The sequence below is a fragment of the Coregonus lavaretus genome (genome assembly GCF_964263955.1).
Source record: "Coregonus lavaretus genome assembly, chromosome: 1".
NCBI lineage: Eukaryota > Metazoa > Chordata > Actinopteri > Salmoniformes > Salmonidae > Coregonus > Coregonus lavaretus.
This window is the reverse complement of record NC_139988.1, coordinates 57,678,004-57,694,562: the sequence shown is the minus strand read 5'-3', so window position 1 is coordinate 57,694,562 and position 16,559 is coordinate 57,678,004. Positions and strand designations below refer to the sequence as shown.

Here is a 16,559-nt window from a genome sequence, read left to right as displayed (position 1 = left end):
GGGCGTCCAAGGCGTTTCTGTAGCTACTTCAAAATAAAAGTTCATACATTTGCAGAGCGGAATAGGCGAAATCTTCATAAACATCTAAACGTTTTAAAACACAAGTGAAAGACATGACACAACCAGCACTGAATAAAAGACAACTAAAGTTAATCAATCAATTATTAAAGTTAATTAAAAGTGTAATAAAAGCAAGTGCATTTAGATGGAGCCTTATTTCCCATTCCCTTCCAGGCCACTTTTAACATCTGAAAATACAATTATGTACATATCTACCTCAAATACCTCAAACCCCTGCACGGTGATAGGGTACTGGCACTGGTACTCCCTGTATATAGCTTCATTCTTGTGTATTTTATACCTCTTGTGTTACTATTTTTATGTTTCACTTTTTTCTATTCTGCATAGTTGGGAAATAATCATTTCACAGTAAAGTCTACACCTGTTGTATTCAGTGCATGTGACATACAATTTGATTTAGTCTGAAACAATTGTGTCCTTGTTTGTACAGTTTATAAGCTAAATCATCTCTTGGAGCATGAAAGGTGTGCATTTATCTACTCCAACAAATATAGTTGTTGCATGACGGGATGGCTATAACCTCTAGCATTGGGCAGCAAGTTCAGTATGTCAGGTCATGTTATTCTATCTAGACAATGGCTGAATGACAAAGACTGAATAACAGTGGTAAATATCCTTCATTAAATGCTTGGATAGGACTGTCATTAAAAGCTAAATCTCTTTCTGTCAGGGCAAATCAAGGAGTTCATTATGGCACAGAAACCATTTTACATCCCCTAAAATAATGTTATATTGTGCAGACCTTGAGTTACCATCATGATAATACAGTTTTGCTGCACACATGTTCTGGTTAATAATTCTTTGGCATCCCAACCATAGTCTAGGTCTAGGAAGTTCACATGGAAAGTTGAGGTTCAGGTTAGACTTGTTTGAATTGAGACTTCCCTCCCTGCCCTCCTCCAATGACAACTACTACTACATTAAACCGATCTTAAAGACTAACAGACACACACAAAATATGTTTTATTAAATAATAAGGTAATCTAATTCTGCCAAGCATGCCTTACTGAAAAAAGTCATGTTCTGCCTGTTTGAAATAAAGAAGGATAATTCACAATGTGCTTCTATTATTTATAACATTATTACAGCTGATGAGAGAAAGAGAGAAGGGGAGGCTGTGAAATATAAATAGACTGCACATATTTGAACTTTTTATTGATTGCAACATAATCATGTAATAACAACATAACAATTAATAACACTAATTTGTTTTCAAAATCATAGATAATTGTTGCACAAAGATTGCCATTATGAGGAATCAAATGGCGAGCTGCAGTTTTGACATTCCCACATTTAATATTTATAGTCTCACGTCCTAACAACACAGTAGCACTCACTTTTGATACTTTTGGTGTAAAATAAAGAACATATTCAACTAAACATGGTTCTCTTATTTTCTTTGGCAAGTATACTTGGAAATGTTAAAGGGGAATGACAAAAGTGGCTTTTACATTACAAGGAACATGATCCTATCAAGTAGAAACTTTGCAGCTTTTCTGGATGAACTCAGTGTCCACTCTTTGTCCACCTTAACCTTACAGGTCTACTACATTATAGGACAGGTGATGGTACAGAAGTCCCCTTTAATTCCTTGGCTGGAAACAAGGTCTTCAGAGTCGCATACTACTAATTAGAGGCTATCGTAGAAGCGGCACAGGCACTTGAAAGACATTAACATTGACATACAACCTGGTACACGGTCATGCAATGATACTTGGCCAACATGACCTTGAGGTAATGATTAACATACCGAAGAGCTGCTTGAAGCAAGGTCTATGCAATTCCAGCCATTTTGCAGCAAATGTAGTTTTTGATTCCACCAGTTTTAACTTAGAATACCCGTGCAACAGAAATGAAAGGGAACCAACTTTAGATTGTATATGTACAGTTTTTATATAAATATACACATCTACCCATTTAGGAATCGTGATTTTCTACAATAGTTTTTGCTTTTAACTATCCAGCTTGTCCACAATTTTTGCGGGTGAAGGCAAAGCCATCCAGTTTGCATAAACACTATCATTGGCATATCTTGTAAAGACTGGGTTAGTGGCATCAAGTCTGTTGAGCAGTACCGGGCTCTTCTCAGGCCAGTTCGGGTATGACATGCCTAAAAATGAGAACATATCATTTTTCTGCACTGAGTAAAGAAAAAGTAGAGTGCAGACAGTAAGGCTCTCAAAAAGAAACTCAGTTTTTCCCCTTTACATTTTTGACAGAAGTGAATTATAGACTGATGTTTGACTATGACATAGGAACATAAGGCTATCAATTTAGAATTATATGAAGAAATCACGTCACAGACAATAATGGTGTCCATAGTTCCTGTACAGTTTAACTGAGAATTTACTGGATTGATTAAATACGATTAAAATAAAAATAACACAACAATTATTGGTACATTATTGGTAATGTATGTCATGATCTCTAAAGGTTTTCCTTGGCTCATGCACCATTTATAATTGTTTTCTCAATATAAAGCAGATACAATAATTGCATCACTGTAACAGGACACATGGACACCAAGTTACTGTCTGTTCATGGTAACTATGTCACTGGCAGCCATCTTATTGCTAAATACTTTTATGAACTATCAACTGGAAGTGCTTAGTATCAGTGGGATTTGTTTGGGAATTTGTTATGACATACTTTTAGAAAGTATTGTTTATCAATGTTAGCCAAGAGTTTAATTGAAAAGCCTTACTGTTTCTCTATTCAGCATTGTAGAAACAATCTATATGCAATAATATGTAGCCTATATACACACAAACAATTCAGATAACTTAAGACAGTTTGGAATCCAAACGAAATAGATAATGATTAATTCAGCAAGGACCTGTTTCAAATGTCAAACTGTTTTTGAACAGTATTTTCCAAATTAATACAAAAAATTAGGAATGTTGGAATGTGTTTTGAAAATGTTTATGTCATTCAAAATGGATGAGTGTCCTAATAATCATATAAATATGTGGGAATGAATGTGGATTACAATATGTTAAATAAGGGAATGTTATTATAGAAATGTTTACTATTTACAGATGTGTCGTTATTTTGTTCAGGTTTCATGTACATCAGAAGCAGGTCCAAATAGTAATCATCAGACACAAGATTCTCTTTTTCCACTGACTCTCATTTTCTAAGAAATGGGAGACTTTTTCAGGAAGCATGCCTAGATCACAGTCACACACGGTCTACAGGAAGACAATCACAACATGTCAAAAAGAGAGCTTGTGTGTCCTGTCTCTAAAATCGAGTAAATGCATGGGAAATTCTACCATAAAGCTTGTTTTCAATCCATGTGGAGGGAATGGTTCGAGGGAGAGGGGCGTTATTACAGTCCACTAGGGGTGTGTCCTCTTCGGAGAGGGCGTCGTCGTAGAGCAGGGCGTCGGCTGGCGTGGATGCCGCCAGGTCCAGGTAATCCTGACAACAGGAGAGGAACACCTGATATGGCTAATCACTAACGACAGGAAGGTGGAGCATAATGCTAATACAGTCATATCCTACCATGCAGTTATGACCTAACTTAACCTCACAAATAGTTATGATCGTAGCTAACTGGCGTAAGAGGTCCAATGACAGACACTTGATAGGAAACAGAAAATATTAGAGCAATATATTTCCTACTTGTGTGTGAGATAAAAAGTACTAAAAGTACTCTGTTTCAAATCCTAAACATATCCTTCACATTTTTGCACTGTATTTGGCATCCCCCAAATTACACTATTTGGCCTCTTTACCTCAACACAAAACTAACTGCTAACTTGTAATTATAAGTTTTGCACATGTTGCCCAGGGCCATATTTTGGGGACGTTCACCAGACATTGGTTAAACATATTGTTGGACATAAGACTAATCATGTGTTGTTTACTCCATTTATAACAGTGTACTGTATATGTACTGTAACTACCAGTGAACAGTGTAACGACCACTTTAGACAGAGAAAGAGTGTTGGTTGTTTTGCTTGATCCTACCCGGTTTTTCACCATCATCTTCTCCAGTTCTTTGCTGATGTCTGAAAATATGGGCCTTTTGTCTGACTCCTGTTTCCAGCATCGAAGCATAAGATTATACCTGCAGAAACACATTCATACACCACCTTATGGTCAGAAGCAAAAAATTAACTAAAGGGATGGTTTACCTACAATTTACAATAGATCACTACAACATCAGAATGAATAGGGGTGGATTTGCTGCTGGTTTGTCAAGTCATGGATGTCATTACCATCAGTGTGTAATAGAGTTACAGTGAGTTTTACTGTGGGTACAATGAAGCTGGGGTAAAGTAAAGTGGCACACATACATTTCCTCAGTGCAGTTCTCTGGTTTCTCCATCCTGTAGCCAGTCTTGAGGAGGTTAAAGAGGCGTTCAGGGGCGATGCCTGGGTACGGGTTTCCGCCCAGTGTCACAATCTCCCACAACAGCACACCAAAGGACCAGCTGGCAGGAGACAGAGAAGAACACCACATGAATAGCACCACCTAATGCATGGATGAAATAGTGATTCTGATGTTTGCTGTATGGTTTATCCGAGTGCAATTGAGTAGGTTGGTTTTTGATCATGCAAACATTGTTGGTTATGGATATGGACATATGTATAACAGATGTTTTAAGTTGATTGTGCAAGGTACTCACACGTCACTTTGTGTTGTGTAAATGTGATCAAACAAGGACTCTATTGCCATCCATTTAACTGGGATTCGACCCTGAAAAAAGGAGACAAAAAAGAAGAAAATGGAAATTGTGATGTCAGTTCTGTTAAAGAAATGTTTGGTCACACTTTATCTGGATAGTCTGGATTATCCATCTGTAGATGTTCTACAGATGGTCATACTATCAAAAACTATCTGTTGATAAGCAACTGCTTTCTAAGGTTACGGTTCGGGTTAGGGTTAGGTTTAGAATAAGGGTTAGGGAAAGGGTTAAGTTTAGGGTTAGGATAAGGGTTAAGGTTAGGGTTAGAGCTAGGGTTAGGGTTAGTAGATAGTTAGTTGAAATGTCACTGATAGTCTGTAGATAGTCTGTAGAGCATGGGTTCCCAAACGTTTTTGGTCCGTGACCCCATTTTGATATCCAAAAATGTTTGCGACCCCATCATGTAAAACAAAGTGATGTAATCAACGGCCAATGTTTAACAGAAACCACTCTGTTTATTACAACCACATCTAGCGGCTACCGGAGGTTACTGACGTAACCCCGGTTCTATGAACCAAGCGCAATTTTGTAACATTTATTTAAGTTTCTCTTGCGACCCATTTTCAAATGTCACGACCCCTAGTTTGGGAAACACTGCTGTAGAGCATCTACAGATGGAGTATCCAAATAAAGTGTTAACAAAATTATAATAGATGAAAAAATAATTGAGACAATTTCGAAAAAACTATATAATTGAGAGAAACTATTTTAAAAAGTACTTGTGTACTTGACATTTGGGATCTGTAGCTCAGCTGGTAGAGCACGGCGCTTGTAACGCCAAGGTAGTGGGTTCAATCCCCGGGACCACCCATACACAAAAATGTATGCACGCATGACTGTAAGTCGCTTTGGATAAAAGCGTCTGCTAAATGGCATATTATTATTATTATTATCCCTACCTTGCTCCTCTTCACATAAGAGTCTTCCTCATACACATCCCGGGACAAACCAAAGTCAGAAATCTTCATCTTACGCCCCTCTGCAACTAGGACATTTCTTGCAGCGAGGTCCCTGTGAACAAGCTATTGGAAGACATTAGTCAATACAAGCTTCTTACAGCCACTCAAGCTCATCTCCTTTCTTTACAAAACACTGAGTCACATTGACCTTGAGCTAGGTTTAGCATGGAATTCATACTACAGGTGAATCCTAACTTCCAGTTCAGTCACATTTTCACTGAGTCATGCATTGATGTCAACTGGAGACTAATTGAACATTTGACTTAAGTGGAAGTGAGGATTCGCCCAATAGTGAATATTTTGAAAGTAATTGCTATACAGGCACCTTCATTTCAGCCAGGTACTGCATACCCCTGGAGATCTGCCAGGCGAAGGAGATCAGGTCGCCCATGGTGAGTGCCCTCTCATCTGGGTTCTCCAGGTAGCTCGAGTTGCGGTTGGCATCGTTGCCCGACATGTAGCTGGGTCCTACCTTTCGGCTCTCACGCAGGAAGTTGCGCAGTGACCCATATTTGGCATATTCTACAATCAGGTACATTGGACCTAGATGGAGAGACACACCACTTTAGAACACACACTTGGCCCGACAGTGTCTGGGTGTTTTGAATGAAAGATGCATCAGAAATGTACCAGGTATAACACCAGAAGGTTAAGCATTGCAAGGACATCATGTTTTCATTAATAACTGGGTCCACAATTTATTGTACAACAACCTCATGATGACTTTGAGTATAATTTGATCAGACTGGGCCTCTGAAGGCATTATTCTCATGTCACACACATCTCCATTGGTGAAGGTACAGTCAGTCAACAACATTGATACCCTCCAATGGTGGATTAGGGTTAGTAGGTAGTTATTTGAAATGTTACTGATAGTCTATAGATAGTCTATAGAACAGGGGTTCCTAAACCTTTTTGGTCCGTGACCCCAGAGTGGCTCAGAGTGGTTGGGTATGAAGCCTTACCATCCTGGCTGCAAGCTCCGAACATCTTGATGACGTGTGGATGGTTGACTTGCTTCAGTAAGGTGAATTCTGACAGGAGGTCACGCAGTTCACTATGTGAGGCGTGGTCTGTTGCAAAATAAAAGAGGGAATCATGAAATACTTTCATAAAATACTTCACCTTACATCGATCATGGTCTGGCCAAAAGTCACATCATAAAAATGGCTCTTTTACTGTATATTCAGTATACACACCTAGGGACTTACTCACTGCATGACAACAATTGTTCCTATTGTCTGCTCTAGTCTTACCTTTAAGCATTTTCACAGCTACTGTAGTGTAGCCAGCCTTTCCTTTCAGCCGGAATGCAGTCGCCTTGACAACCTTCCCAAACTCCCCTTCTCCTAAGGTTTTACCCAGCACCAGGTTTTTGCGTGGAAATTCCCATTTGGGATCCTCCTGTTAAAGCAATTAAGCAACACTTTAAAAAAACGTCACTGTTGCTGGGAATTTTGGGAAAGTTTCAGAAATTTGGCAAACATCGTATTAGCCAAGACCTTACAGGTATTTTGAAGGTGTCAATGGCCACTTGGTTCTCCATAGAGTCCAACGAGCCACGGCGCACATTGTTAGCAGAATAGCTGATGGGGTAGGACTGTGCGGGCCGCCGGAAGGTCATCTCAGCCGAGGCGATAGGGGGCTTGGGGGAGTTCTTGTGGTAGCGATGGATGAAGTAGGAGGACAGGAGGATGGAGACGATGAAGGAGAGCAGCACGGCGGTGGCAATGATGGTCTTGCAGACGTCGTCACACATGGCCTCTGGATCAGACAGGGTAGAAGGGGTCAGGGGTCAAAAAGAGACACCATGTAAACCATCCTTAGACAACAAAGTGCAAACTGTAATTTCAGCTTTGATTGAAAGATCATATCTTGAAATATCTCTATTTGGAATGGTGTTTCATTACCTATATGGGGGGTATTATGGGTCAATGCATGGGAACAACTCACCCTCTACATCATCCTTCTCACAGAAGCATTTTTCAGAGTAGCAGTAGCAGGTTCCATAGCCTGCTCTGATGCCAGACATGATGCCCTCCTCATGACCTCCGATAATGGGTTCAACTGAGAGACACAAACACATTAAATCTATTGAATTCAACAATAATAATTAAAAAAAGGTTTACAATGAAAAACCACTTGAAATACTGTCAGAAAAATGTGGAAAGTATAGAAACATACGTTTTCACGAAGGTCGATAAATATAAATGACTGCAAAAGATTGAGACATTTCTTACTTGTGCAATCCTGAGGACATATTGACGTGTCTTTGCTTTCGACTGCATCACAAAAGCCATCAGGGCACGTGCGGAGGTCAGGGGAGCAGGTGGAATAGCTTTCTGATATTCCTGAAAGATAGAGGAAAAATATAATAGTTAGTTAAAATAAAAAGAGTTAATTGATAGAAGAAACCAACAATATCTGGATAGCATCATTTCCTGTGTCCATCAAATATTCGAATTATGCACAGTGTGGATACCTTTTTCAGAGCCCTGTCTCCATTGGCACCTCCCTGTGGTAGCCCCTAGGCCTCTGATGTTCTCACAGTCCCCACGCTTTCTCCCCTCTGCACAGGAGAGGAACTGCTGGTCCTCTAGATCCTGCTTATCAACTACACAACACAAACACAAAGTTCATGAAGACAACACACATGTTCACTGTGTCAAGCAAGATCTCGGACTTGAACCAAGCTATGGATCAGGTATGTCTCTACTACACTACTGCTTTTTCATAATTCTAGAGAAGTATACAACAAAAGGTCTCATATTATGAGGAATGAGCCTTGAAAAAGGGACAAATACTACGACATCCATATCAGGAGGTCAGACAGATCTGACGACTTCCAAATATGGATGCCATATTACTCATTCAATGGTAATCTCTGTGGCCAAAAGCATCTGTCTTGAGTATTGCTGGGAAAATACTTACTATCTCAGGAGTGTACTTACTATCGCTATCGAGCACAATGAGGATCTGAGTGCTAGCCTGCAGCTGATTCTGCTGCTCTTGAGCAATGACCACGTACTGCAGGTCCTGGCACTCTGGCCTGCGGAGAGCCACTGTGTCGTTCACATACAGCACCCCAGCCATGTCCTTGAAGCTCTGTGTGATGCTAATCGCTGCGAAGCATGACTGTGTGTTACCTGACACATTTTTGTCTGTCTTGTCTGCTACCGCTAGCCGGTATATGACTTTGATGCCCCGGAACTTCAGGCAGTTGTCCACACAGATCCTACCGACCTAAAATGAGAAGGAACATAAATCATACAGGGAAAATGCTACAGTTATATTGGGTTGAAACAGAGCTTAGGCAGTGGTCTAGGATATTGCTGATCTTTCAAATAGCCTACTAAAACTCACAGATTGTTTTAATGGCATTTCAGCACATTTATCCTCCACAGTGAAATAGTATTATCTTAAAAGAGTTGTCTGCTTAATAAGCATTTTATTAGCAGTATCCCTGTTCTCAAGCAAAGAGGGCTGCATGTGAACAATAGGTACCTGGGCGTAGACATTAGCTCTACGTGTTGTGGTGAAGAGGTATGTCACATTGGTGAAGCGGATGGGGACAGGTAAGATGGTGATATTGTAGTGCAGCATCACAGTTCCCTCTGGACCTGGGTATGTGGTGTCATTGACCAGGTAATCCAGCTGGAAGGTCCTGTTCTCGGTTACAGACAAATGCTTCTTTAGTGCAAGCCCTAGATACCACACAAAGGGAGGTGGGAACAGGGGGGAAGTGTTGTTTATTTAATGAGTCGATTTTGTGAAAGTTTGTCACATTAAGGGCTAGTTTGCCAGACACATATTAAACATTGTTGTAGACTGAAAAGCGACCAGTGGTGGAAAAAGTACCCAATTGTCGTACTTGAGTAAAAGTAAAGATACCTTAATTGAAAATGACTCAAGGAAAAGTGAAAGTCACCCAGTAAAATCCTACTTGAGTACAAGTCTAAAAGTAATTGGTTTTAAATGTACTTAAGTATCAAAAGTAAATGTTATTGCTAAAATATACTTAAGTATCAAAAGTAAAAGTAAAAGTATAAATCATTTCAAATTCCTTATATTAAGCAAACCAGACGGCACCATTTTCTTGTTTTTTAAATTTACGAATAGCTAGGGGCACGCTCCAATACTCAGACATCATTTACAACCAAAGCATGTGTTTAGTGAGTCCGCCAGATCAGAGGCAGTAGGGATGACCAGGGATGTTCTCTTGATAAGTGTGTGAATTAGACCATTTTCGTGTCCTGCTAAGCATTCAAAATGTAATGAGTACTTTTGGGTGTCAGAAAATGTGTGGCGTAAAAACTACATACTTTTCTTTAGGAATGTAGTGAAGTAAAAGTAAAAGTAGTCAAAAATATAAATAGTAAAGTAAAGTGCAGATACCCCAAAAAACGACTTAAGTAATACTTTCAAGTATTTTTACTTAAGTACTTTAAACCACTGAAAGCAACTAGGCTTAATCTGTGTCTGGGAAACCAGCCCTAAGATTGTGTAACTGGACAACTCACAGAACTCATGAACAGTGCCTCGGACGTTGCCAAAAATGGCCTTCTCTTCTTTGAAAGAGTGTTCTATGGTGAACATCTCATTTATCCATGAGTCATTGGTCATCATATTTCCGACAAATCTGTTCTGACTCTGGTCTTTGGGATACCTGGGGGTTGTGTCTCTATCATAGACAAACAAATTGCCAAAAGAACTTCCCTGAAAAACAACAAGAACAACAGTGGTATCAATTATACATTTATAGTAATATACTGATATACAGTATGGTAGTAAAGTAAAGCAATGCAAAGTTAAATAAAGTCACCTCCATGCGATCAAACTCAAGCACCACATCCTCTGTGTCTGTTTCATTGACATACGGTGCATTGTCATCCTCGTCGTAGATGTTGATATGTAGTGTAACAAAAAACTTTTCTATCATTGTGTCAGTCTGCACTGTGCAGACCAGCATGGGACTGTACATCTCTCTCTCCTCGCGGTCCAAAGGAGCAGTCACTACCAACTCAGTGGTGTTGTCGTTTACAGCAAATGGGGTTGGAACATCTAGAGCCAAAAGGAACATGAAGAGGGGATGTAAACAATATATGTTAGTCTCATGTTGCCAGACTTTGTAGTTTCATATTCACTGAGCGACAGGAGCAGCAATGAAAAAGACAATTGGAACGAAAAATATTTCTATAAGAGTAAGAACATGGGGTAACCTCACCATACAAGGTTAGTAGGGACCTGCCAAGTGTCTGAGGTTTCTCATAATATCATGCACAGACACAGTGTGGGTGAATGGAGTGTAGCATGACTAACCTGATTCCACACTGTAGGAGATGGTGTAGTTGGGGCAGACGTTTAACCTGGTGAGCTGTCTGAGCTGGCGAAGGGCCCCGGGGAACCTGTTCTCCTTAATGTGGGAGTGCAGGTCCTTGTCAGGGAAGCACAGTTTCTCCAGCTCTGGTCTGGTCCGGCCACACGGTGGCACTGTGGCATTGATGAAGTTTAGGTGGACCCATACGGTAGGGAGGCCACAGAGGACACTCTTCACGGGTCTGGTCGCCGCCATGATCCTCAGCCTCAGCGTCCAAAACATATCTGATCAGCAAGAGAACCAAAGCAGAAACAACGGCCCCCATTTTAATCTCCCACAGTGCATTTATTTCTTGATGACTGGGCACTTTCTGGGCATTTATGCAATTACATTACTGTCCTGATTCTGAAAGCAGATCCCTGAACATGACGTATCACCTTGAAGCTTAGTATGCACAAAGCATGCAAGCTGAGCAACTTAAATAATTTCCCCCCACACATTTTACAATATTAAATATACCTGTATATTGGAAATATATTGGAGTGTTGTGTTCAATGGACAATTGAAAATTGGTATATGCAAAGTAAATAGATTGCACATTGAACTTCATAAAATATCCCATAAACAATGGGGAAAGAATACATATGTGCAACCTTCTGTCTCTATTTAACTCACATGCAGAGTCAAAGTCGCTCCACTCCAGGGTCTTATTCATGGAGAGTATCCCTGTGGTCTCGTCCAGGTGGAACCACTGGGCAAAGGTTGGAGGCCTCGTGGGGTTGTTCCAGCACAGATAGAAGTGGGGTTGTTGAGAGTCACTCTCCACCATGGCGTGAACCTGGAGCACGGGTGTCCCAGCAGACTGCCCAACGTACACAGTCTCCTGGTAATGATTCTGGGGGAAGTAGAGCCCAACTGACACTGCGAATTGAAATAAATACAATGTGTTAGGAATGGAGGTCGTTAGAGCTTAGGCACACAGGCAGACAGCACACTTCCACATCTCATCTCTAGGGGGCAGCAGCAACTGGGGCAAATGCTGAGAGTGCATGTAATGCTCGACAAGGTCTTCCTGCGTTTGTTTGAATACCTTTTTGTTATGGCATGACTTTTTGTTAATTTTTCTAACTATCATTGTTTTTGTCACCAACAATTGAACATCTATGAACTGGTCTATCAATTGAAGAGAAAAACAAATAAACACACTTATTGTTTATTATAATTATTAGGGGGTAGATCAGCTTTAATATTGCAGATAGATTGTGGCTTCTATCAATGTAATTGTCGGTATCATTTCCAATCCCCCATATATTTTTGGGGTATATACGTACCAGTCCAAAGTTTGGACACACCTACTCATTCAAGAGCTTTTCTTCATTTATTCTATTTTCTACATTGTAGGATAATAGTGAAGACATCAAAACTATGAAATAACACATATGGAATCATGTAGTAACCGAAAAAGTGTTAAACAAATCCAAATATATTTTATATTTGAGATTCTTCAAATAGCCACCCTTTGCCTTGATGACAGCTTTGCACACTCTTCGCATTTTCTCAACCAGCTTCACCTGGAATGCTTTTCCAACAGTCTTTAAGGAGTTCCCAGATATGCTGAGCACTTGTTGGCTGCTTTTCCTTCACTCCATCCCAAACCATCTCAATTGGGTTGAGGTCGGGGGATTGTGGAGGCCAAGTCATCTGATTCAGCACTCCATCACTCTCCTTCTTGGTAAAATAGCCCTTACACAGCCTGGAGGTGTGTTGGGTGTTTGTCCTGTTGGGGGAAAAAATGATAGTTCCACTAAGCCCAAACCAAATGGGATGGCGTATCGCTGCAGAATGCTGTGGTAGCCATGCTGGTTAAGTGTGCCTTGAATTCTAAATAAATCACAGACAGTGTCACAAGCAAAGCACCCCCACACCATAACACCTCCTCCTCCATGCTTTACGGTGGGAACTACACATGTGGAGATCATCCGTTCACCCACACCGCGTCTCACAAAGCCACGGCGGTTGGAACCAAAAATCTCAAATTTGGACTCCAGACCAAAGGACACATTTCTGTGACTTGAACACTGTGAAGGATTTATTTTGGCTGCAATTTCTGAGGCTGGTAACTCTAATGAACTTATCCTCTGCAGCAGAGGTAACTCTGGGTCTTCCATTCCTGTGGTGGTTCTCATGAGAGCCAGTTTCATCATAGCGCTTGATGTTTTTTGCGACTGCACTTGAAGAAACTTTCAAAGTTCTTGAAATTTCCCGGATTGACTGACCTTCATGTCTTAAAGTAATGATGGACTGTCATTTCTCTTTGCTTATTTGAGCTGTTCCTGCCATAATATGGACTTGGTCTTTTACCAAATAGGGCTATCTTCTGTATACCCCCCCTACCTTGTCACAACACAACTGATTGGCTCAAACACATTAAGAAGGAAATAAATTCCACAAATTAACCTTTAAGAAGGCACACCTGTTAATTGAAATGCATTCCAGGTGACTACCTCATGAAGCTGGTTGAGAGAATGCCAACAGTGTGCAAAGCTGTCATCAAGGCAGAGGGTGGCTATTTGAAGAATCTCCAATATAAAATATATTTTTATTTGTTTAACACTTTTTTGGTTATTACATGATTCCAAACAAGGATATGCATATTCTTGATACCATTTGAAAGGAAACACTTTGAAGTTTGTGGAAATGTGAAATTAATGTAGGAGAATATAACACATTAGATCTGGTAAAAGATAATAAAACATGCAGGTTTTTTTTCCATCTTTGAAATGCAAGAGAAAGGCCACAATATAATATTGCAGTATAGGCGCAATTTAGATTTTTGCCACCAGATGGCAGCAATGTGTGTGCAAAGTTTCAGATTGATCCAGTGAAGCGTTGCAATACTGGACTATTTTGTATCAAGTCTCCCCAAATATGTTGAATTAGTCAATTGATACATTTTCAAGTACATAACTATAGAGAACATACATAAATGATATGGTAATACAAAACGTAAGTTTACACACTCCCAGGAATGTCTTACACGATGGATCATTAGCTTACACACTAACTTTCACACATCTACAGTGGGGAAAAAAAGTATTTAGTCAGCCACCAATTGTGCAAGTTCTCCCACTTAAAAAGATGAGAGAGGCCTCTAATTTTCATCATAGCTACACGTCAACTATTAATTTTTTTCTCCAGAAAATCACATTGTAGGATTTTTTATGAATTTATTTGCAAATTATGGTGGAAAATAAGTATTTGGTCACCTACAAACAAGCAACATTTCTGGCTCTCACAGACCTGTAACTTCTTCTTTAAGAGGCTCCTCTGTCCTCCACTCGTTACCTGTATTAATGGCACCTGTTTGAACTTGTTATCAGTATAAAAGACACCTGTCCACAACCTCAAACAGTCACACTCCAAACTCCACTATGGCCAAGACCAAAAAGCTGTCAAAGGACACCAGAAACAAAATGGTAGACCTGCACCAGGCTGGGAAGACTGAATCTGCAATAGGTAAGCAGCTTGGTTTGAAGAAATCAACTGTGGGAGCAATTATTAGGAAATGGAAGACATACAAGACCACTGATAATCTCCCTCGATCTGGGGCTCCACGCAAGATCTCACCCCATGGGGTCAAAATGATCACAAGAACGGTGAGCAAAAATCCCAGAACCACACGGGGGGGCCTAGTGAATGACCTGCAGAGAGCTGGGACCAAAGTAACAAAGCCTACCATCAGTAACACACTACGCCGTCAGGGACTCAAATCCTGCAGTGCAGACGTGTCCCCCTGCTTAAGCCAGTACATGTCCAGGCCTGTCTGAAGTTTGCTATAGTGCATTTGGATGATCCAGAAGAGGATTGGGATTATGTCATATGGTCAGATGAAACCAAAATAGAACTTTTTGGTAAAAACTCAACTCGTCGTGTTTGGAGGACAAAGAATGCTGAGTTGCATCCAAAGAACACCATACCTACTGTGAAGCATGGGGGTGGAAACATCATGCTTTGGGGCTGTTTTTCTGCAAAGGGACCAGGACGACTGATCCGTGTTAAGGAAAGAATGAATGGGGCCATATATCGTGAGATTTTGAGTAAAAACCTCCTTCCATCAGCAAGGGCATTGAAGATGAAACGTGGCTGGGTCTTTCAGCATTACAATGATCCCAAACACACCGCCCGGGCAACGAAGGAGTGGCTTCATAAGAAGCATTTCAAGGTCCTGGAGTGGCCTAGCCAGTCTCCAGATCTCGACCCCATAGAAAATCTTTGGAGGGAGTTGAAAGTCCGTGTTGCCCAGCGACAGCCCCAAAACATCACTGCTCTAGAGGAGATCTGCATGGAGGAATGGGCCAAAATACCAGCAACAGTGTGTGAAAACCTTGTGAAGACTTACAGAAAACGTTTGACCTGTGTCATTGCCAACAAAGGGTATATAACAAAGTATTGAGAAACTTTTGTTATTGACCAAATACTTATTTTCCACCATAATTTGCAAATAAATTCATTAAAAATCCTACAATGTGATTTTCTGGATTTATTTTCCTCATTTTGTCTGTCATAGTTGACGTGTACCTATGATAAAAATTACAGGCCTCTCTCATCTTTTTAAGTGGGAGAACTTGCACAATTGGTGGCTGACTAAATACTTTTTTTCCCCACTGTAGATGGCCGGGCGGGGTGGGTGTGGAGCCAGAGACGGCAGGGGTTCAAACTGTAGAACCCAGTTCCTACATTTGAATATAAATATGGATTTTATCAAACAGAACTATGCAGATTAACAAGATTTTAAGCTTTCTGCCCATATAAGACATGTCTATGCCCTGGAAAGTTTGCTGTTACTTGCAACAGTCATGCTAATCACATTAGTGCACGTTAGCTCAACCGTCCCGTATACGGGACACCGATCCCGTAGAGGTTAATACTTTATGAGAAATTATTTACTATTTTACAACTAGGGTTACTATACATAACTTTAACCCATTGTATAAGAGATTCTCCAAAATTGAAATATTTCAGACATTAATATATAAATTCCAGTCGTACTTTATCAAAAGGCTTTTTTTCAAAGTCAGCTATAAATACCAGGCCTGGTTTCCCAGATGTTTCATAGTGTTCTAGGGATATTCTTTTTCAAATGCAGCCAAGACCTGTAACTTAACAGTTTTTGTAAAATCCAAGAGCCAATAGATATATTTATCAGGACAGTGTTTTGCTTTGGTTGAGTTGAAGTCTAAATACCATGACCCCTGATGTCATATGCTCAATTTAATAGGCTATTGCTCACTTTCCTGATGCTAACATACCATGGGAAGCATATTCTGAATGTAGCCTTTAGACCTACCATGTCAGTGAATTTCACAATGCTGTGACATTTTCTTCAGCTGCCTAATATGAGGGTGTGCCTGCACACAAAGCATCATCAACTATCAGACATCTCCTCCCTGATAGGCCTATTTAAATGATGCCACCATACAGTGAGGGAAAAAAAGTATTTGATCC

The 16,559-nt window shown here is 40.3% G+C and overlaps 1 protein-coding gene across 1 annotated transcript in view; it reads right to left on the bottom strand.

Annotated features, from left to right (window-relative positions):
* Window positions 1–1,219: 1,219 nt before the first annotated feature.
* LOC311136207 (proto-oncogene tyrosine-protein kinase receptor Ret-like) overlaps window positions 1,220–16,559 on the bottom strand; it is a 29,808-nt gene continuing 14,468 nt past the window's right edge. Inside the window, exons 2-20 of the mRNA XM_084170319.1 lie at window positions 11,730–11,975; window positions 11,057–11,338; window positions 10,560–10,798; window positions 10,258–10,453; window positions 9,242–9,441; window positions 8,689–8,980; window positions 8,220–8,351; window positions 7,978–8,088; window positions 7,691–7,804; window positions 7,245–7,501; window positions 6,994–7,141; window positions 6,703–6,810; window positions 6,063–6,280; window positions 5,678–5,800; window positions 4,719–4,789; window positions 4,386–4,523; window positions 4,057–4,156; window positions 3,357–3,504; window positions 1,220–2,191 (exon numbers count right to left, since the gene is read on the bottom strand). Of these exons, the coding sequence (XP_084026445.1) occupies window positions 2,034–2,191; window positions 3,357–3,504; window positions 4,057–4,156; window positions 4,386–4,523; window positions 4,719–4,789; window positions 5,678–5,800; window positions 6,063–6,280; window positions 6,703–6,810; window positions 6,994–7,141; window positions 7,245–7,501; window positions 7,691–7,804; window positions 7,978–8,088; window positions 8,220–8,351; window positions 8,689–8,980; window positions 9,242–9,441; window positions 10,258–10,453; window positions 10,560–10,798; window positions 11,057–11,338; window positions 11,730–11,975 (3,281 nt within the window). The 3' untranslated portion in view covers window positions 1,220–2,033. The remainder of the gene's footprint in view (window positions 2,192–3,356; window positions 3,505–4,056; window positions 4,157–4,385; window positions 4,524–4,718; window positions 4,790–5,677; window positions 5,801–6,062; window positions 6,281–6,702; window positions 6,811–6,993; window positions 7,142–7,244; window positions 7,502–7,690; window positions 7,805–7,977; window positions 8,089–8,219; window positions 8,352–8,688; window positions 8,981–9,241; window positions 9,442–10,257; window positions 10,454–10,559; window positions 10,799–11,056; window positions 11,339–11,729; window positions 11,976–16,559) is intronic.